The sequence below is a fragment of the Musca domestica genome, unplaced genomic scaffold (assembly GCF_030504385.1).
Source record: "Musca domestica strain aabys unplaced genomic scaffold, Musca_domestica.polishedcontigs.V.1.1 16, whole genome shotgun sequence".
Lineage (NCBI taxonomy): Eukaryota > Metazoa > Arthropoda > Insecta > Diptera > Muscidae > Musca > Musca domestica.
In genome coordinates this window covers 7,408,199-7,430,980 of record NW_026712219.1, presented here as the reverse complement: position 1 = coordinate 7,430,980, position 22,782 = coordinate 7,408,199, and the positions used below count along the sequence as shown (strand labels likewise).

The 22,782-nt window shown below is 34.4% G+C and overlaps 1 protein-coding gene across 1 annotated transcript in view; it reads right to left on the bottom strand.

The window, feature by feature from the left end:
• Positions 1–6,348: 6,348 nt before the first annotated feature.
• LOC131801426 (uncharacterized) overlaps positions 6,349–22,782 on the bottom strand; it is a 34,060-nt gene continuing 17,626 nt past the window's right edge. Inside the window, exons 4-5 of the mRNA XM_059120195.1 lie at positions 10,067–10,167; positions 6,349–6,447 (exon numbers count right to left, since the gene is read on the bottom strand). Of these exons, the coding sequence (XP_058976178.1) occupies positions 6,349–6,447; positions 10,067–10,167 (200 nt within the window). The remainder of the gene's footprint in view (positions 6,448–10,066; positions 10,168–22,782) is intronic.

Sequence of the window (22,782 nt, the reverse complement as noted above, 5' to 3'; positions counted from 1 at the left end):
TCTACATTGGACCAAACAAAAGATTTGTGGAAATTTCATTACCTTAAAAAAGCATCGGTATTTAAACAGATGTTCCTACTTCGTCAAATGCCTAATTCGATTTTTTGGAAATACCAGAAATTTCACATTTAAATTTTTTTCCCATATCGAATATTTTATTTTCATTTCAATCTTGAAATAATGTTAAAATTTTCCTGAAAAAGTTGTATCTTGGCTTTTGACTGAAAATACAAGATCATGCAAATCTTCGTTGCATTTGATTTATATTTAAATTAATTGGTATGCAAACAATATTTGAAAACTTCGAAAACTACTCTACACGATTTCCAGCTTCTGCGTTTTTTGACTCTATTCGTCAAAGAAACAAGCATTAATGTAAAATCGAGAGGGCACCTCTCTTGTATTTGTGATTTCGTCAATTTTATTATTTTTTCACACAAAATTGTGTTCCCATTCACCACCTAAACGTTTTCCGATGACCATCCAAAATTCTAGGCTTGGCCAAACATGGAAAGATATTCACAATTTTATTAGCATCTTTTTATGCGATTTTTCTTTACATTATTCTTTTTTGCCAGAAGCCCATTGTGAATTGATGAAAATTGTAAAAATCCGTTTAACGGTTTTTGAGATATAAGCGGTCTAACTAACATCCCCTTCTTTGATATGTGAGATTGTGTATATTTTGTTATATATCCGATATCTTGGATATCGGCATCATCAGAAGTGACCATTTCGTATATTTGTGATTTTGCTGGATTAAGGATATTCGCTGTTTAATGGAAATTCCCATATTTTTGGAAATACCCATATACAAGTTGTAGTCTATTTCAAACGCTTAATATTGTTAATATATCCATATAAGTAGGGTTCTGACCAGCCCTAAACTCTAGTCCGATGCAAAAATCCGGGTCGATTGGACATAATTTTTACCTATAGAGCAATTACAAAATCAAGAATTTTTTTCTCTTCAACTCATAAATATTTTGCGATCATCTCCACCAAAAATGGGCTTCTATTCTGATCTTAACTCCATCGGGTCATAGTTGCGACTTGTAGCATGATTACAATTTAACATGGACAAATTTAGTGCTTTTTAGTACTTTTTGTACACTTATAATTCGAACCTAAAAAACAAGCAGAATTTGGCCCTTGAGCAGCAGTAGATTATTTTTGATTGGTGCAGCGATTGTAGATTATTTCTTTGTTAATTTATGTTAACTAACCACAGATACCCCACCTTGGTCTGGACTTAGGTGTGTTCGCGCTCTTTACGTATGGGGAGTTGACCCCTCCCATACCAAATCAGCGAAATCGGTTCATGTATTCCAGAGAACATTAATTTCTAACACAGTGCAGCTTTTCATATTTCTGCCACACAGTTGGTAGAACCCATTACGAACTCTAAATGCCAAATTTGAAACAATTTAATTAGAACAAGTACAAAATCAGCTTAGTTCGGACGGGCCGAACTTTTTATACCCTACACTATTTGGAAGGATCTTGAAAGAAAAACAAAAAATCCTTCGAAAAATATGGCTCATATAAAAACCTTTATATTGGGGGCTATACATAGTGCTGGATAAATAATTTTTTGTCATAGGCTGTAGTAACGATTCCGAACTTCAAATACGAAATTTGAAACTATTCCGGTGAATAATGTCGTTAATATCATCAAATTCCGAATAAATGGGCTATGGGCTATACAAAGACGTGAACCTGCAGATAATTTTCTGTCCCATTACGAACTTAAAATACGAAATTTGAGACAATTTCGGTGAATAATGTTGCTAAAATCATGGAAATGCCGAATATCGGGGCGTCCGTTATATGGGTGCGATACTAAAACGTGAACCTATATAGACAACTAGCTGAACCCCGGCGCTACACTACCCCTTTTGATTTTAAATGCATTTAAAATTTTATATACGAATATTTGTTGTTTTTTTTTTTTTTTTTAAATAAAACAAATTAAAAAAAATATATTGTAATACTTTAATGCGTAAATAAACATTCTGAATTTATGGGAATCGGTCATGTATATGTGTTTGGTGCATAACATACATGAAATCGGCCGAAATATATATGTGGGAACTACACTTAAACTTCAACTGATTTCAATGTAATTCAGCACATTTTTGGGTACCAGATTTCATTTCTCTCTCACATTTTCATTGGAGTCGGACAAACATATCGCGTTATGTGCATCAAATATGTGAAAGCGGCCGAAAATACATATGGGAGCTATATCCAAATCTGAGCCGATTTTAATATAATTTGACTAAATTATTTTCTGATCAAAATCCCGTCACACATTCCAAATTTCATTGAAATCGAAAATGCATATCGTGTTTGTTACATCAAATAAACGAAATCGGTCGAAAATATATGTGGGAGCTATATCTAAATCTGATCTGATTTCAATATAATTTGGCAAATTTATTTGTGTTTCAAATTCCGTTAGGTGTTTGGAGACTGTATCTGTAATCGATCAATAGATATGTGCATATAAAATCTAAATTGTTGGAAGTTACCTCCGATTCTGATCCTATATCTCCAGTTCCAAGCGGTTTCGAGTCCATAAATTACAAACAAACCAAAAAACAAACAAACATACGGACATTTTCCTCTTTTATAGATATAGAAGATTATCTCCCATGGGTTAAAGTATTCAGAGGAAATTTCTTGTGTGCATTTTCAGACAATTTCTTTGAAAAATGTTCCGAATGTCGGTAGGTACCTTTATATGGGGGCTATACGATACCGTGGACCTAATATTCATAGGGAATTCCTTGTGTGCATTTTCAGACTATTTCGGAATGTCGGTAGGTACCTTAATAGAGAGGCTATACGATATCATGGACCTATATATGTAGAAACTTCTCTTCCAAGGGGTAAAGAACTCACAAGGAACTCGTTGTGTAGAATTTCAGACAATTCCTTTAAAAAATTTGGCTAAAATCATCAAAATACCGAACATCGGGAGGTACAGTTATATGGAGGATATCGTGGACCTATATTGATAATTCTTTTTTAGGGGATAAAGTAGTCAGAAGGACTCCTTGTGTAGAATTTCTGACAATTCCATTGAAAAATGTGGCTGAAATCATCAAAATACCGAATATCGGGGGTACCGTTATATGGGGGCTGTGGACCGATATAGCCATTTTAACCTGCCGACAGACCAAAGACAGATCGGTGCAAAATTTTAGCTTCCCATCTTTATTCGTTTTTACTCTAGTGTGATAAAAGGCGACGGACGGACAGACCGGGCTAAATTGTCTTAGAATTTTGTAGTGATCAAAAATATATAACTTTGTTGGGTCTAAAATAATTATCTCGATGAGTTACAAACGGAATGACGAACTTAATATAACCTCCATACTATGTATGGTGCAGGGTATAAAAATCGTCAAAAATATCGATTATTGAATGGAGGCTATATGAAAACGTGGACCTATATTTACATTTGCGATCATGACATGATAACTAATAAATAAACATATAGGAGAAATGTTAGTCTTCTATCTCAAGTCTTTTGAAAGTTAGAGTTATTACAACAGACATTGATAAATCTAGTTAGAATTTTACATAGACCATATCAATGTACTGTCCTCTACCGTCTTAAAATATTGTAGGGTATTTTCTTACAATAAATGTGATTGCGTGAAGCAAAAAATTAACTTCACTTAAAATTGCAGAGTTTACCACCGCACAACTACCACCAACCACATTGCGTAATTTCGCATGCACAGGATTCTTCTTCAGTTCATTTTCTTCCTAGTTTCTTCGCACGATGGGCAGACGTTTCCCTTCGAGTTGGATATCACGGATAGCAGGAGTATTTGTCAGGCACGTGTTATTGTTACTTTTGTTTGGGGAAACCATAATTTAGTTGTCACTTATACTATTTTTAGAAAATGGCAAAGCGAGGAGGGTGGCTGGCTGACTGACTGGCCGTGGCCACAAGGACAACCATACGGAAACGTTGTGGGTAGTTGTTAAAAAGTAAAAACGCAAAATTCAGGGAGCCAGTGAAAAACTTTAGTCAAGAAAAGTGCATTAAATATTTAACAACAAATGTAGACAGTTGGAATGATGGACAGATAGAGAGAGAGAGAGGGGGAGAGTGGCATGGATGGTATCAACAAACATGAGACGCAGTGCACCCCACCCCGACACTACTTTTTCTAATGCCGTTGGAATAACCGAAATTCTCCAAAGGTAAATTAAATTAGTTCAAATGCCATTACGTGCTACGACACCTGTCTGGTGGTGAAAACTTCCCTTCAAGCTGACTGTCATTGTGGTTGATGGTTTCCCCACCATTAAACTGGAGGATATCATTTAAATTTTAAAACCGCAAAGACATCACACGAAATTAATGTCCACATTGGCCACTTTGTTTGGTCGAGAGCACCCTCGTTATACAGCTAGCTCCTTTTGGTGGACATTGTTTGTGTTTGTGTGGGGTTTTCTACGTTTGCTACTTTGATGGAAATTCAATTTGTTTTTTCCTCTTCTGGTTTCCTTTTTTATTTTTTGTGTCGTTGTAGAAATATGAGTACCGAATAATTGTAATATCAATATTACCGGTACTTGAAATTTATGTCATGGTTACTGTAGCTTACAACTGACAAATGAAGATGCTTCTGCTATTTATTATTCTGTTATTGCATGCGAAGTCTTTGGCGAATGCTGTCCCATGCATCATACACTCAGAAGAAAAGGTGAAAAAGTTGAGGACAGCTTTTTTACTACGACTCCGAAAAGGGCAAAATTTTTAATAGATTAGATGAATATACGATCCCTATCCTACTAACATGCAAGGAATCAAAGGTTATTTATGAAAAAATATATGTAGCCAATTGTTCGAAAGCCCGGATCCTATTAGAATTGAGAAAAAAACTGAGATGAAAAAACTGCAACCAATTTCAGACTACTGTCATTTCTAAGCCACTCGTCCGACAGCTGTTAAATATATAACAGTGACAGCTCATTATATTGCTTACCAACGTACCAAAGCATTTCGGTGAGAATTTTCCAGGAAAAAAGTTATTCGTGATGGAATTCAAGCGTGATAGTGTGATTTCTTTACTCCAGCATTCAAATGTGAATAAATCGTTTGTGTCTCGTACCATCGCTCGTTACCGTGATACTGGTAGCGTAGCCTGACGTCAAGGAAGTGGGCGGAAGAAAACAGCAACATCAGCAGAAATGGTTCGAAAAATAAAGAAGCGACTTGATCGAAACCCGCGTCGCAGTGGCCGGAAAATGGCTCATGAGCTGAACATATCGCAATATTCCATTCGGCAAATATTAAAAAAATAAGCTCGGGGTAAAGCCATTGAAATCTCAAAAAGTTCACGAACTTACACCACAACAGAAAGAAAATAGACTCAAAAGTGCTAAAGAGTTGCTTTGCTTGGCCGGAAGTGGTGAGCTACCGTATTTGGCTTTCTCCGATGAGAAAACATTCGTTGACCAGCAGTTTGTAAACAAACAAAATTATCGTTTTTGCTTAGCAAAGAGGTCAGCTGAAAATGTGCACCTTCGGTTGGTCACCAGAACTCAAGCGCCGGCCATGGTGATGGTGTGGGCCGCCATAACAGCCGAACAGCAGAATAAATGCCGAATATTATCGAGAAAATATTCTAGAGGTTGTATTAAAGCCTTGGGCGCGCAAATATTTTGGCCGCAGACCTTGAACATTCCAAAAGGAATCAGCAACATCGCACTCAGCATAATATAATGGGCACAATGGCCACCAAAATCTCCGGCCACCAATATGTTAAACTATTATGTCTGGAGTATTTTGAAAAGCAAGGTTGGCACTAAAAAATACCAAAGTGTCGATCACCTCAAGCAAGTGCAGAGCAACTTTCGGGCAGGGTGTGACGGTTTCATTGGCCGTTTGAAAGCCATAATTCGTGCCAAAGATGTCCAATTCGAACAAATGTAAATTTATTCTAAAATTTGATGCTATTTCCGACCTTTTTTGCTTTCATTCAATAAAATTTGAAAATTATGGGGTTTGTCTTTGTTGCAGTTTTTTTATCTCACCCTGTATATGCATCACATATGGTATCATCTGATCTAAAGGGAACATTACACTGTGTCGATTTAGGACTACTTCTGGAACTATTTTGGCTTTAAATAATTTAAACAAATTACTTGAAATATGCTAGCCCGTTCCTATAAGTTTTAACATTAACATAAGTCGTTGTCCGCTGTTAGTGAAACTTAGTAGAATTAGTTGGTGACTCAAAGAAAAAAATATAAATTTTGGTAAATTTGTACTAAGAGATTTTGACATAACTCTCATATATTTTTTCCCAAATGTTGCTATTAATTGCGCAGCTTTAAATCAATCTCTTTCAAATTTATGCTGCGTCCCACGCCAATTTTACCAAAAGTAGTTTCAGATTTGGGTAAAGCTGCATCAAACTAAAAATAACTACCAAAGATTTGGTCTGAGAATTCGATAAAAATCAGTTCAGCATGACATGTCAAAAATTATTGGTGTTTTCAACAAAATTGCTTAAAATTTTAGAAAATGTCAACTTATATATTTTTATGAAGGGCACTTACATAATCTATTTTCTTCCAAAATGGGTTATAGTTCAAGTAGTTGTGCAAGTATAGAATCAGAATTTATCCTGAATTCACTGATAATATTTTTTTGTGAAAGAATTCTATTAGAAAACCAAAGCTAGCTAAAACAATACATTTCAAATATTAATGTTGTGAGAACAGAAGTTTAAAAAAAAAAAATAAAATCTTACAAAATATTCCTCTCTCTCTCTCCCTCTCTCTTTATGTATAGAGACAAAAAAAAAACAATTGTAATATATTCTTATTTTAAAAAACACAAACACAAAATAAATTTGACATTTTTTGGGTAGCCCTATTGTAGGGTATAACATAGTCGACGCCTCCCGAAAATTAGGTATATTGCTCCACGTTCGGTATTTTGCCAAACTTTTCCACGAATTTGTTACACAGAGATCTACCTCCCGTGGTAGCACATTGAATATATAAGTACCATATAACGGTACCTCTCGATGTTGGGAATTTTGGACATTTTAGACAAATCCTTTGCCATAATATTGTCTATATCACGGTACCTCAAGATATTCAGTGTTATGACGATTTAGGTCACTTTTACTATGAATTTTTTTTAAAACTCGGCATTTGTAGCTAATAATGGATTCTACCATCGGTATCAGGATATTGTACATATTGCTCCACGGTTTTTATAAAAGGATACAGACCGACACTCGATATTTTGACAATTTTATTTAAGGAATCATTTCTAATTTGATATTTAAGACTCATCAAAAAGGCAAAAAAGGCAGGATTCAATGTTCAAACGAGCTCCATTTTGCGTAAGCTGGGTGGTACCGTTTTATATGGCAAGTTGTGAAAAACAATTATCGGGAAGTACCGCTATATGAGGGTTATTGGAATACGTGTACGAACCATGAGAAAAAATGGCTTAAATCTCAAAATACCGAATATGGGAAGGTACCGTTATATAAGGGCTAGACCGATATAGCTCATCAATCTTGCTCGAAAGAAAAATAAAACTATTACGCCACATTTCAGGGCTATAATATGGTCTGTAACTTGATTTTAACAAATAAGTTGACATCATTAAATCGACATAGAATTATATGCTGATGACGAATATACATACATTATGGGCCACCGACAAATATTTGGTATTGCAATCTGGTATATATAATCTTATCCATGGTGGAGGGTAAACGAATTTAGTTTTAAGTGTAAAAATGTAATAAAAACGAATTTGGCAAATTTTTAAAAAAAAAATAAAATCCGTTAAAATCTTAAAAATACCGAATACCGACGACGTGGACCTGTATAGGCAACTTTTGTCATAAACCATTAAAATATTCAAATGCGAAACTTGAAAAAAAAATTAGTGACTAACGTAGCTAAAATCATCAAAATACCAAATATTGGGAGGTTCCGTTATATGGGGGCTATGCGAAGACGTGATTCTGCACAGCCAATTTTCTGTCTTAGGCTGTAGAATCCATTACGAACTTCAAATACCAAATTTCAAACAATTCCAGTGAATAATGTCGCTAAATCATCAAAATACCGAATATCAGGAGGTACCGTTACATGGGGCTATATGAAGACGTGGACCTACACACACAATTGTTTTCTTAAACTATAGTATCTATTACTAACTTCCAATACCAAATTTGAAGCAATTCCGTTCAATAATGTTGCTAAAATCAATAAAATACCGAATATCGGGAGGTATTGTTATATGGGCGCTATACAAAGATGTGGACCTGCACAGACAATTTTCTGTCATAGGCTTTAATATCCATTACAAACTTTAACTAATGTCACTAAAATCACCAAAATATCGAAAATAGGGAGGTACTACTATATGGGTGCTACACCAAAATGTGGACCTACATGGCCATTTTCAATACGAAAAGTACTGCAGGCATAATACACATTTGAGTAAAATTTTATCAACCTACTTCATTTCGTTCGGAAGCTAGAGTGATTTCCAAAGACGGATGGATATCGCTAAATCGACATATATATAAGTATATATATACTTTGTGGGCTCTATAATGTATATTTCGAGGTGTTACAAGTGGAATGAGAAACTTAATATACCCTCCATACTATGATGGAGGGTATGAAATTCACAATTCCAGTTCTTGTCCTGCTCTATGTATCAAATTTAGTACCATTTAGTACTTTTCGTGCATGTTATAGTCCGTTTTTGTACATCGACCTACATATATTAAAGCTACTCACTCACAGTGATCCTAGTGCAAACATCTGTATTTCCAGTTTTCTCGAATCTTAATAAATTCAGCTCTATTCCTACACATATACGATATTTTGTACCATTTACTAATCTTCGAGCATGTTATATTACTGGTTTCTAAACACACTACACAATATACCAATCATGGTACAATGAAGAGAAGGTAGGTCAACTTTGAAAAAATTGCAAGTATAGAGGTCTACCTGTTTGGCTTGTAATGTCAGAATTAGTATCAAAACAATAAAAAATCAAACAACTTGTTGCATTTATTTTGAATAAATGATTGAAAAACGCGATAACTGAATGAAAGGTCAAAACTTCTTTTCAAAATCATGTACTATATATCTCTAAAGGATTATTTCGCTACAAAAACTCTAGATTTTGTAGATGCATACGTTGAAATAAACATTTTGAAAACACCCGAATTTGAATATTTTCTGAACAATTTTTTGTTATTGAAAATAAAACACATACATAAACAAATAAAGATGACATATTAAGCCAAGAAAATAAAAAAATTGAAATCATATGGTAGTTCTGCCCTACCTTGAATTCATTGTACCATGATACCAATATTCTGAAATCTAGTTTTTTTGTACACTTCTTGTACACATTTCCAGAAAACATGCTTCAGCCCCAAATTTTAATATTCCACCTTTTTCTATTCGCCCAAAATCAAATTGTACAAACTGTTGTACCATTCACTACCGTTTTTATACTTAATACACACTTTTAAAATAAACCCGATATTTGATACGGTTGTGAAAAACCACCTCCATGTACCAACCACACCTCACAAAAATTTACTCTAATACCAAAATTTTAATTTTCCAGTTCTAACCCCTCCTCATATACCAAATTAAGTACCATTAAGTAATCTTTAAGATTTTTAGTACATTTTTCCAAAATCACCACTACTAATATTAGTTTAAGTTTGGATGACCCCAAATCATCCAATGATGGTTTATCTGACCTCATATACGGATGTTTATATAAATTCTGCAACTTCTATTCTCACACATTTTTCCTTGAGTTCAAGTCATCGAGTCCTTTTTGAACCGACGCGTAAATATTTCATTTTCATGTTCGCATTGCAGCAGTTACTCTTACATTTGGTGTTTCCTTTATGCACTCTTCATACTGCTCTATGGAAATTTTAATTTCAGCAAGAGCAACAACAACTACAGCGACAAATATAACAGACACGAATACTTATGACAATTGCACTTTTGTGCTACCTACCCATTCGTTGTATGATGGAACATCATACAGCTGTTTGTCGTTGTCGCTGCTGTTCGCTGATGATGGCGATGATGACAATAACCGTCCATCGCAGCGTTTGACTGCAATGAAACGCAAGAAAAATGTAATAAAATACAATTTGTTCATATTTAACAAGTAGATTGGTAGCTGGGTATGTATGTAATGGCGAATTGTTCATATTGTAATAATGAAACAAAAAATAAGAACAAATAAGAATAATAATGAAAATAACATTTCTTATTACCGGAAGACATTACGAGAATGTTATTAAAATTATAGCATGGCATTTCGGTAATATGACTATGAATATGACATTTAAATGGTGGTAAAAAAGTATTTCGTTATGGAAAAATGTAATAATGTTAATGTATTTTTAATACAAGCTGTTGCAAAGTTAAATGGTGTACAAGGCTCTTCTGTGATTGTCTTTTTATATCATCCACCGTAGTATGGAGGGTATATTAAGTTTATCATTCCGTTTGTAACACCTCGAAATACACTTTTTAGACCCCGCAAAGTATATATATTCTTGGCTATAGCTCCATATATATTATTCATCCAATTTGTTATTTTTGTCCTCAGCAGCCGTAAAATGCACTCCGTAACAACAATATTTAGAGAAAAATATCAAATGCAGCTCAGGAATATCTTTGCCAAATTTTATCGAGATCGGTTCCGATTTGGATATACCTCCCATATATAACTTCGTCCGATTTTCCTTTTATTGTGCACTAAACATCTAATATTTGCCCAAATGGGATGGAATTTGGCACTTTCGACCGAATCGAGTCTAGAAGGTAGAAGGTAGGTATGGTAGCTATAGCTTCCATATATATTGTTCATCCGATTTGTTATATTTGTTAGCCACAGCCGTAATATGCACTCCGTAACAACGATATTCAGGGAAATATATCAAATACAGCTCAGAAATATCTTTGTCAAATTTAATCGTGATCGGTTCAGATTTGGATATAGCTCCCATATATATCTATATCTGATTTCAAATTAATTTTGCACCAAATGGGCAATACATGTCCGAATTTAAAAGATACAAATGCTCTTTACACTTTAGCTCTTTTGAGTCTATTTTCTTTCTGTTTCGGTGTAAGTTCTTTCACTTTTTGGAATTTCAATGGCTTTACCCCGAGCTCATTGTTCAATATTTGCCAAATGGAATATTGCGATATGTTCAGCTCACGAGCCATTTTTCTGTCACTGCGACGCGGGTTTCGACCAAGTCGCTTCTTTACTTTTCGAATCATTTTTGCTGATGTTGCTGTTTTTTCTTCCGTCCACTTCCTTGACGTCGGGCTACGCTACCAGTATCACGGTAACGAGCGATGGTACGAGACACAAAAGATGTATTCACATTTAAATGCTGGAGTGCTCTAACGATAGCCACTTGTGGTTTTCCAGCCAAATATGAAGAAATCACACTATCACGCTTCCCAATTTCATCACGAATAACTTTTTTTTTTGGAAAATTCTCACCAAAATGCTTTTGTACGCTTGTAAACAACATAATTAGCCGTCACTGGAATATTTTTAACAGCTGTCGCACGAATGGCATATAGATGACAGCAGTCTGAAGTTGATTGCAGTTTTTTCATCTCACCCTGTACAAGGCTCTTATGTGATTGTTTTTTCAAGTTTTACATAATGATACAAACAATTAAATATTTCGAGGTTTTAATATTAATTTATTTTATAATAGTAACAAATAAGCAAATGTTATAATCTTGCGGAGCCGACCATGTGGTACCCTGCAACACTACAGTATTGTTGAAGCCCCCTTAGTTCCAAATCCATTTTGGAAGATTTCTTTTGAAATAATGTCATAAAGCCCTGCCCAGATGTGACCCTTAGATTTTTGATAGGGGATGTTTGCCCAATATTTACGCATTCCCACGTGTTATTTGACAGCTACATATAATCCAATGGTCCAATGACCAAAATACTCAATTTCTTCCGTGTCTTTAACTGTCTTCTCATATAAAACTCCGTCGATTGCTTTTCAATTGTGACCTGTAGAGCGACTGCGAAATCAGAAAATTTTATTTTATTTTTTTTTTTTTTGGTCCATCTCCCAAAATAAAAGGGTTTAATTCTGACTCAAGCCATACCCCCATTTAAAATTTGGTGAGGAACGGGCGATAATTACGACCTGTAGCGTGATTACAAATTAGCATGGACAAACGGACGGATGGGCGTCAGCTATATACAGCTACGCTACGCTATACATAGCTTGATTGACTCAGCTCGGCGAAATAGGAAATTTCGGAGACCAATATTTCGAGGTGTTACATCATTTTTGACCCAATCAAACTTATATTACCCCAACACAGTGTTGTAGGCTATAATTACTTCGAAACCTTGTTAAAAATAACAACAATATTTTTAAATTTACATTTCTGATTTCATTCATAATTCATGAAAAATGCCTTGATATAATTTTCCCAATATTATTTAATTACTTAGCCTCACAGAAAAGTTTTCTTTACGAACATTTTTAATTTGTCCCGAAATATTAATTTCAAACTTTTTATAAAATTTGACAGGTGACATGGAGAAAAACAATAATTTAATTTCCTCCCCCACAATTTCACATGACACTTGGTTCTCATTCCACCGGAAAAAAAGAACAAACTTTCTTTGGAGCAAAAAAAAAAAACAACAAAGTATTTCGAAATAATTTTAAAAAGAAATAACAAAATTTACAATTTAAATATTACAAAAAGACGTCATGTGGTGTTTGAATATGATAGCTGAAATTATCTTGAGATTTGTTTTTTTTTTTTTTTTCATTCAAAAATGAAAAGCAAAAGCGGGATTGTGGTATCGTCATTGCTTAAGGGTTTCATTAGCGTGGCACAACCTACCAAAGAAATTTCAACAGATGTGTTAATCTTTTGTCCTATTTGGTAGTCGACATTTTTTGCATCGAGAAATAGTCAAGGCATACCTAAATAGTGGTGAGCATTGGCGAAAGGAACACTTCTAATTTGTGCTGTGTTTCATTTCTAGCCCAAAGGCAATTTTGAAAAATTTTAAATTTTATTCCTTGTTGCCTGTTGTTGTGGCGAAAACTGTCTAAACAACCCTTACCAATATTTGAATGATTTATATCCAATTACATTTGAAATTCGAGATTGACTAATTGTTTTTGAAATAAAGCCGTGCTGTCTGCTTTAATTGTCGAACGACGAAATTAAACCCTTATGACAATATATCAAGCTAATTGTTAACCCTTCAACCACCAAAGTCATAATCACTGATTTGTTTTCTTTGAAGAAAATTTTAACATTTTTTTTAATCAGTTTTGAGGCAGTATTGTAAAAGAAAATAAAAAACTAAGTAGCTTATTGGACTTTCTATAAAAAATAAACAAATAAATAAACAAATTGTGATTTTGGTAATTTTGGTATTATTCACTCAAAATTGGGGTTAATTTCCCCAGCTAGATATTATCCGCACCAGCTAACCTCATAAAAATTCAATGTCTATTGGTCGTTAGTTGAGAACTGTAGGGCGACTGCAATATATACAAAAGTTTTAGGATTTAGGATAAATTTGGTAAAAAAAAATATATCTAACAAATTATATTCAAATCGGCTCAGGTTTGGATATAGCTCCCATATATATTTTCGTCCTATTTTACATATTTGATATGTATGTTACATTGCGATATGTATGTCCGATTCTAATTAAATTCGGATAAAGAGAGGAAATCTGGCATCAACGGTTGAGGTTTGGGTATAGCTGCCATATATATATTTCGGCCGATTTCATATATTTTATGCACCAAACACGATATATATGACCGACTGTAGTGAAATTCAGAATGTGTGGCGGAATTTGGCTACAATAATAAATTTGATAAATAATTTGGAAATCGGTTAAGATTTGGGTATGGCTCCCATATATATATTCTCCCTGATTTCACATATTTGATGTACCAAACACAGTATTTACCTCCAATTTCAATGAAATATTGGGGTAAAAGGACATTTTGTCAAATTATATTGAAATCGGTTCTGATTTGATAGGGTTTTATTATTTTGCAATATTATTAGGCTAACAGTAAAAAAAACTACACAACAATTTAACTGAGGATACGATTATTACGGGGAAGTATATTGCTACCTCGAATTATCTAATTGCAACAGAAATGCCACTCAATTTCAAAGTATTGCAATTTCCTGCACGCTTGGTATTTGCAATGCAATTAATAAACCCGAAGGACAAACCCTTTGTGTTTGCGAATTAAATTTGGCATGTTCCTGCTTTTCTCATGGCTTTGTTATTTACCCGTTATTCAGTAGTGCTACTCGTAACAAATAAACGTTTATATTGGGAATTTATGTGCAGCAGATCATACGAACAATGATCGTTTTTTTTTTTTTTTTTTTTTTTTGATGTGCATTATGGTTTTAGATCAATTATAATTTGAAAACAAAAGTAACATAAACGTGAAATCGGATGATGATCTCTAAAAATAGCACATATATTTCTATGCTGTATCTGAAAGCAATAGCTTCTAGGCTGAAAATTCAGTTGGATATGCCGAAGTACATAATATTTAGACGAATTTTGGACGAATATTACACATATAACGTACAATTAAATGGAAATCGGTCGAATATATATAGGAGCCATATCTACATACAAAATTTTATCTCCGTTAGGTAATAAATGCGATGAATCAATACAGAATGTGATTATACGCAGATCAGCAAAAGGTACTATAGGTCTATATCGCTTGCTTTTTATGTTATAAACAAATGCACAATACCTGTCCACAGTAGGGGGTATAAGAATACCTATCTTGAAACGAAAAACGACAACATACATGACCGACAACAAAGTTTCGAAAAGTGATTCGAAACTCCGTGTTAGAAAACAATGAAAACAAGAAAACTATCAGTAAGATCGGCCAGGCCGAATTTTACCCTCCACAATTTAGAAGAAATTTTGAAGTTTTCAAAAAAAAAATTCGTTGAAAAATACTGCTAAAATCAAAAAATGCCGAATGTAGAAATAACGGTAAATTAGGGCCTATACAAAGGCATGGGCCTGCATAGGCAATGTTTATCACTGGTCATAACATAATTCAAATACGAAACGGTTGCCATTATATTGGGGCTATACGAGGACGTGGAGTTGCACAGGAAATTTTCTGTAACAGGATGTAGAACCTATTTCGAACACACATTACCAAATTTGAAACAGTTCTGGTAAATAAATCATCAAAATACCGTATGACCCCAAATAAATTCCGATATATGGGGGCTACAAGAAGATGAGGACCTACATAGACATTTTTCTGTCACTGACTGTAGTACCCATTTTTGAACATATATTAACAATTTTGAAAAAATTCGTGTGAATAATGTCGCTAAAATCATAAAAATACCGAATATCGGAAGGCACCGTTATATGGGGGATATGTAGCAGAATGAAGTCCTGATAATTTTCAATTGATTCAATTCCATTGCAAAATTTTGCTACAATCATCAAAATACCGAGTATAGGAAGGTAGCGTTATGTGGGTGCTATACGAAGACGTGGACCTACATGAGCAATTTTCTGTCAAAGGCTTTAGTACCTCCATTAGGAACTACCAAGTCCAATGTTTCCGGGGAAAAGTGTGCACAAATCATTAAAATACCGAATATCTAGAGTTGCAGTAATATGGGGATTATACCAAAACCTATTCCTATATTGACATTTCTATCCAAGGATGTTTCTTACAAAATGGGAACACATTCTGCCAATTTACAGCAAATGCGGGTTAAAAAAAAAACCTTAAATGTAACATTATACACCTAAGTCTGTTTTTACACGGTAGATTGGTTCCAGAAGAAGCCGTGTAAAAAAGACTTTGATCTTAAACAAAAATGGGTGATTTGTTCCTAATCTCTAAAACCTATTAAAATTAGTGAAAAACAAGAAGTTTTATTTTTTTCTTTACCAAACACGTCTTATTGCATTAACAGTTCACTAAATATTAACACGTTTCAATTGTTCTGACCAGTAAATTTTATTGTATGCACATAGTGCTATTCACATTTGCTTTGACCAGTAAAAATTGTTTGTACGCGCTAAAGGGGAATTCACTTAAATCTTTAAGGTAGTGTTCGCAAACTATCGATACTATCGATGGTTTCAGACTTTTTTCTTTCATAAATACTTTTTTGTGATATGAACATACTTCGCAAAAATTAAATTTGACAAAAAAATTTAAGTACATAAAATTTCAAATCGTGCTAAATGGAATAAAATCGTGTAAATAAATTAAAAGTATTCAATTTTCAAACCGTGTACAAAAAGACCGTGTAAAAACAGACTTAGGTGTAGTTACATAGCGGCCATACCAAAATATGGCCCATTTTCAACACCAAAAGTCTTTAGTTCTAAAACCCCTGAATAAAATTTCATTAACCTTCTTCATTTCGTTCGAAAGCTAGGGTGATTTCCACATATGGACGGACATCGCTATATCTAGGTGTTAGAAAAGGAATGTTAAATTTAATCTTCCATACTATGTTAGAGGCTAGAAAAATTTTAAGTACCTGGCTTGTGATAAAATTTGAGAATTTTGCATGCCCAGACCCTAGTCCATGATCACATGTTGAACAAATAAAAATTAAAATGTGACGAGAAATTAAAAAGATTAAAAAGTTGAAATTGAAAAATTTCGCATTTCGGAGTCGTACCAAAGATGCTGTTTTGATTTTCTAAATACTAAACGCGGTGTGGCGTATAATACATTAGTCTTCCTTGATTTATTGCTAGGGAAAGGTATAAATTTAACTTTATTGCATTACTTCTAATTCTCCAGTGAATTTTTTGAAACATATTCCTTGGATTTTGATCCCGCTTCAATGCTACAACTATCTACCTACGTCGCAGACTCCACAATATATTGTTTTTTATACCCCCCACCCTACTATGGAGGGTATATTACCTTTGTCATTCCGTTTGTAACTCCTCGAAATATTTATAATAGACCGTACAAAGTATATATATTCTGGATCAGTGTAAAATTCTAATACGGTCTAGCGATATCCGTCTGTCTGAGATAGAAGGCTAAAATTTTGGATACATGCATAGTTTACCAGTAGGCAGGTTAAGTTCGAAAATGGGCCATGTCGGCCTACGGTACCTCCCGATATTTGATATTTTCATAATTTCAGTGACATTATTCACCGGAATTATTTAAAATTTCGTATTTGAAGTTCGTAATGGGTTCTACTGCCGATGGCAAACATTTTTGTTTGCAGATCCACGTCTTCGTATAGCTCCATATAACGGTATCTTCCGGTATTTTGATGATTTCAACAACACTATTCACCGGAATCGTTTAAAATTTATTATTGGGAAATGTTAATGGTTACTACAACCTATGCGAAAAAGTTTCGTAGGCAGGTCCACGGGTTCGTATAGCCCCCATATGACGGTACATCCCGATATTCGATATTTTGATGATTTTAGCGACATTATTCACTGGAATTGTTTCAAATTTGGCATTTGAAGTTCGTAATAGATACTACAGCCTAGGACAAAATTTCGTAAGCTGGTCCACGTCTACAAGTTATTTTTTTTTTGATATTTTTCAAGATCCTTCCAAACATTGAAGGGTATTAAAAGTTCGGCCCGGCCGAACTTAGCTGCTTTTTTACTTGTTTTTTTTTTTTTTTTTTTTTTCATTAAATATTTTAGCAATCAAATTTCCACCTATGCAATCTTACCAGCTCTAACAAAATGTAGTAATTTCTATGACAATGACATGCGAATTGTTCCATTTGCCAAAACAATTCTAATATCAAACAATATGACATTTCAACTGTCTCAATTCAATAAAATTGAAATATTTGATGTTTTCACGCACACATATACTCACAGGCAACGTCTTGCATATCCAATGATATGCTTTCGAATTTTCTATTAAAATTGAAAATGTGACAGTTTTAACGTGTATTTTGCAAGTGATTGTTTCTGATGATGACGATGACACCATGGTTGGTGGTGCTCGTGGTGGCGGCGTCGTTGATTTTGATGTTGTAGGTGGTAATGTTTCCACTTCCGTTTGCCACAATTGATGCGGTAATTGTAAAAATACGCCACATGAATAGATAAAATTTGAATTCCATTAAACGAATACAAATGATGTGATATCTGTGAATTTTAATATTGTCTTTATTGCCATGTGACATTCGAAAGTTGCTGCTGTTGTAAATTTTAAATATCATGGAAATGTATCTAATTGTATTCTTTATTAAAAGGTGTTTTAATATAAATGTTAATATTGGGATATATTAAATTTAATGTGACTGTTGAAAAAAGAAACAATATCACCTTTTCTATACATGATTTTGTACATATTTGTTTCTAATACCAAAGGATGAAGTATTTGCAAAATTGAATATAAAACAAGTAAAACCAGTGAAGAAAGTCTTAAAGTCGGGCTGGGCCGACTTTATGATACCCTACACCACTTTGCTAATTTAGTAGAGCTGCGCATAACAATTAAAAGTTTTTATGGGTGAATTCAACCATACACCCTTTGATTATAATTATAATTTAAAGTTCAAAGGACTAAATATGCCGAAGCATTTGTATCTCTTAAATTCGGATTTGTATTGCCCATTTGGTGCACAATTAATTTGAAATCGGATAAAGGCATATATGGGAGCTATATCCAAGTCTGAACCGATCTCGATAAAATTTGGCAAAGATATTTCTGAGCTGTATTTGATATATTTCCCTGAATATCGTTGTTACGGAGAGCATATTACGGCTGTGGGTAACAAATATGACAAATCGGATGAACAGTATATATGGGAGCTACAGCTATATCTGAACCGATCTTCACCAAATTTAACATACTAGCTTCTAGACTCAATTCGGTGCCAAATTTCATCCAATTTGGGCAAATATTAGACGTTTGGTGCACAATCAAAGGTAAATCGGACGAAGTTATATATGGGAGCTATATCCAAATCTGAACCGATCTCCATAAAATTTAGCAAATGTATTTCTGAGCTGTATTTGATATATTTCCCCAAATATTGTTGTTACAGAGTGGATATTACGGCTGCGGAAGACAAAAGTAACAAATCGGATGAATAACATATATATGGGAGCTACAGCTATATCTGAACCGATTTCGATCAAATTTGGCATATTTATTTTCAGGTCCAATTTGATCGTACGTGCAAAATTACATACTATTCGGATTGATATTACACATTTGGTGCACAATAAAAGGCAAATCGGACGAAGATATATATGGGAGCTATATCTAAATTTTTACCGATTATCTCCAATTTCAATAGGGTTCGTCCATTACGACCTACAAATACCAATTTTTATAAAAATTCGTTTAAACATTTGGCGAAAATCATCAAAATACCGAATATCGGGAGGTACCGTTGGACCTATACATACAATGTTTCACACACTGGAGCTAGAAACCATTATAACCTAAAAATACCAATTCTTAGACAAATTCATGAAAAAATATGGAAAGTATCATAAAAATACTGAATATCGGGAGTTACTGTTATATAGAGTTATACCAAAACGTGGACCTATATATACAATGTTTCGCCACCGAAGCTAGAACCCGTTATATACTACAAATACCAATTTTTTGACAATACCGTGTAAAAACGTGGCGAAAATAATAAAAATACCGAATATCGAGAGGTACTGTTATATGGCGGCTGTACCAAAACGTGGACCGATATATCTCATTTTCAATACCAACCATTCTAGACACAATATAAATTGTTCTGTCAAATTTTAAAGCCCTACGTCAAATAATGTGGGCTGAAACGTGATTTCATTAGACAGACAGACAGACAGACAAACGGATATTCGTTAAATCGGCTTAGAATTTTATGCAGATCATGAATACAGGGTTGCCCATATTTTACGGACCTTTGGGCCCTTTGGGCCCATTCCAATCGACGAGGCTTGTCCGCAGGAACAAATGCAAATCAATGCGAATAATCCGTTGTAAAGTGGACCGAGCCATGCCCAACTGCTGAGAACGACGTTTTTGGGATGTTCTTGGGGACCTCTCAACACTGGCTTGTACGGCAGCGATATTCTCGGCCGATCGCCTTGGTCGACTTTTATATGGCCTCTTCGGATTAGAAAGAGCCTTACCAGTCGAAAATTTTTTGTATAAACGCTTAATGGTGTTCTTAGAAGGCGCACTTCTCACATTTTTTAATGTTTTAAAAGCACGTCGAGTTTTCACAGTTGACTTCTTGTAAACTTCAACTATTTCAGAGCGCTCGCCTGGCGTGTATTGGTTCATGGTAAAAATCTACTTGGACTGACGCTTCAAACGCGGTATGTCATTAAGCGATGTGACATCTCTGTCAAAAGTTATGGCGTTGCCTGATGGGTCCTTCGAATATGGGCAACCCTGTATATGTACCTTATGGGGTCTACGACAAATATTCAGGGATGTTACAAACGGAATGACAAAGTTAATATACCCTCCTTTTAAAGGTGGAGGGTATGACAAATTATCAACACGGAATACTCCGCAAAAACATATTAAGTTAAGGAAGGCTAAAAGTATACAAATCTGAGTACCATTATAGCACATTCAAGTCATATTCCTTAATATCTTGTCCAGAACCTGCAAGAAACTACTAGTTCTGCAATTATTTTCGATATCATAAAGGAAAAAATCGGTTATCGTAGTAAAAGGTTTTACATTCTTGCAGTTCTGGAACATACTATAAATTATACTTGTAAATTTCCCCCCTAAACCATCATACATTCTCCACGTCCCAAAATGCATATCACCCTTTCTTTTGGAGAATTATTGGAAAAATCCCCACAAAAATGTGACAAAATATCCAATAACAATCTGCTCCCAAAGGGTTGATCCAATCGTTAAGACGAGAAATCCAATAAAATTCGTTGTAGTTCTTTTTGTGAAAAGCTACATGTGCATGTCGTGCAGTTTATTAATTCTCAACCATTCTTATCAATGGGGGTTCCTTTAAGAAATTGATTGGTGGTCTTGTGTACATTTTGTCATTAGAATGCGGGGGAGAGAGAAGGGGGTGCGTTATAATTCCATAGTGTTTTGTCAGTTGTAATTTATTGTTAATACCCTGATTGGACATATCTTAGCAGTTATTGAATTAAATGTAGACATGCAACTATTTATTGTTAACAATATTAAGAGTAGCCAGTGCATGTGCGACGACAAGCAATTGCAACAACCCTTTTCGTTGTGAAACTCTTTTTTTTTGGGGGGGAGAGAACAAGTAGGTATTAGGCGACTAACGAATGAAGTACACATAGTTTCCATTATGACGCACCAATTAAGAAATTTGATGTAAAATCTGGCGAGGAGGTAGTTTAGAGAAAAGAAACGGACATAAGATAATATTTATTCCGTCATTGTACAAAAATGTGCTAAATATGGAATATAAAGGGATATAGTTAAAATTCATAGATTCGGGATGAAGGTCGCTGATGAAATGCAGGATAGATGCACTGAAGTTAAGAAAAAAAATAAAACAATACATTTGGCACCATTTGGATTATATGAACGAAAAGAGTTCGAATGTAAACGATATATTATATATGGATTAAGTTGGAGAACTAGGGTTGATATAAGGAGATGGTCATTGGAATGTGTACTAAGTGTAATAGTTGCACTAAATGGTACTAAATATTGACACAATTTTGATTTGAGTGAACGGATGAAGCTGGAAACATTCTTACTGTGCAGGGTTCACATTTGGAGTAGGTTTTGGAAACATATACTTAAAAGTTCTAAAAGTACTAAAAGGTACTAAATTTGGCACATAAGAAAACAATAGAGATAGATTTCTAAAGGTGTCCTAAAGGTTTTTTGAAATTGGAACTAAAATTGTACTAAATGTACTAAAACGCACTATATTTTATACCATTTGGTATGATGTGAACGGATAAGATTAGAATGTAGACATTTGGTATATAACTAAAAATTGGAACTAGCAGGGTACCGAAAGTACTAAAATGCAATATATTTTATATTATGTCAACGGATTAAGCTAAAATGTATAAGAATTAACTAAGGGGGACTACGGTTGATATAAGAAGTCGGTACTAAGTCTTAGAACTGTACGAAATGGTACTAAATTCGGTACTATTGATTTTGGGGTCACTATGAGTGTGTGGGATTGAGCTTTGAATGTGGTTTTCAAAATATGAACTAGAAATTTGAGAGGTATTAAATGGTACTTAGTTTGTTATAGGAGGCACATACGGGGTGATTAAAAAAACTGCAACAAAGTCAACGCCACAATTTTTACTTTTTTTTTAATTTTAATGAACAAAATCAATAAATGTTGGAAATAGCATCAAATTTTAGAATAAGTTTAGACTTGTTCGAATTGGTCAACTTTGCACGAATTATGGCCTTCGGCTGCCCGGCTTAATATGCACCCTTTAGAATATTTTCGCGATAATATTCGGCATTTATTCACCACGGGCGGAGAGCGACCATCGGCTATTATGGCGGCCCACACCATCACCATGGCCGGCGCTTGAGTTCTGGTGGCCAACCGAAGGTGCTGGACAACGAATGTTTTCTTATCGGTAAAAACCAAATTCGGCATCTCACCACTTTTGGCCAATCGAAGCATCTCTTTAGCTCTATTTTCCTTCTGCTG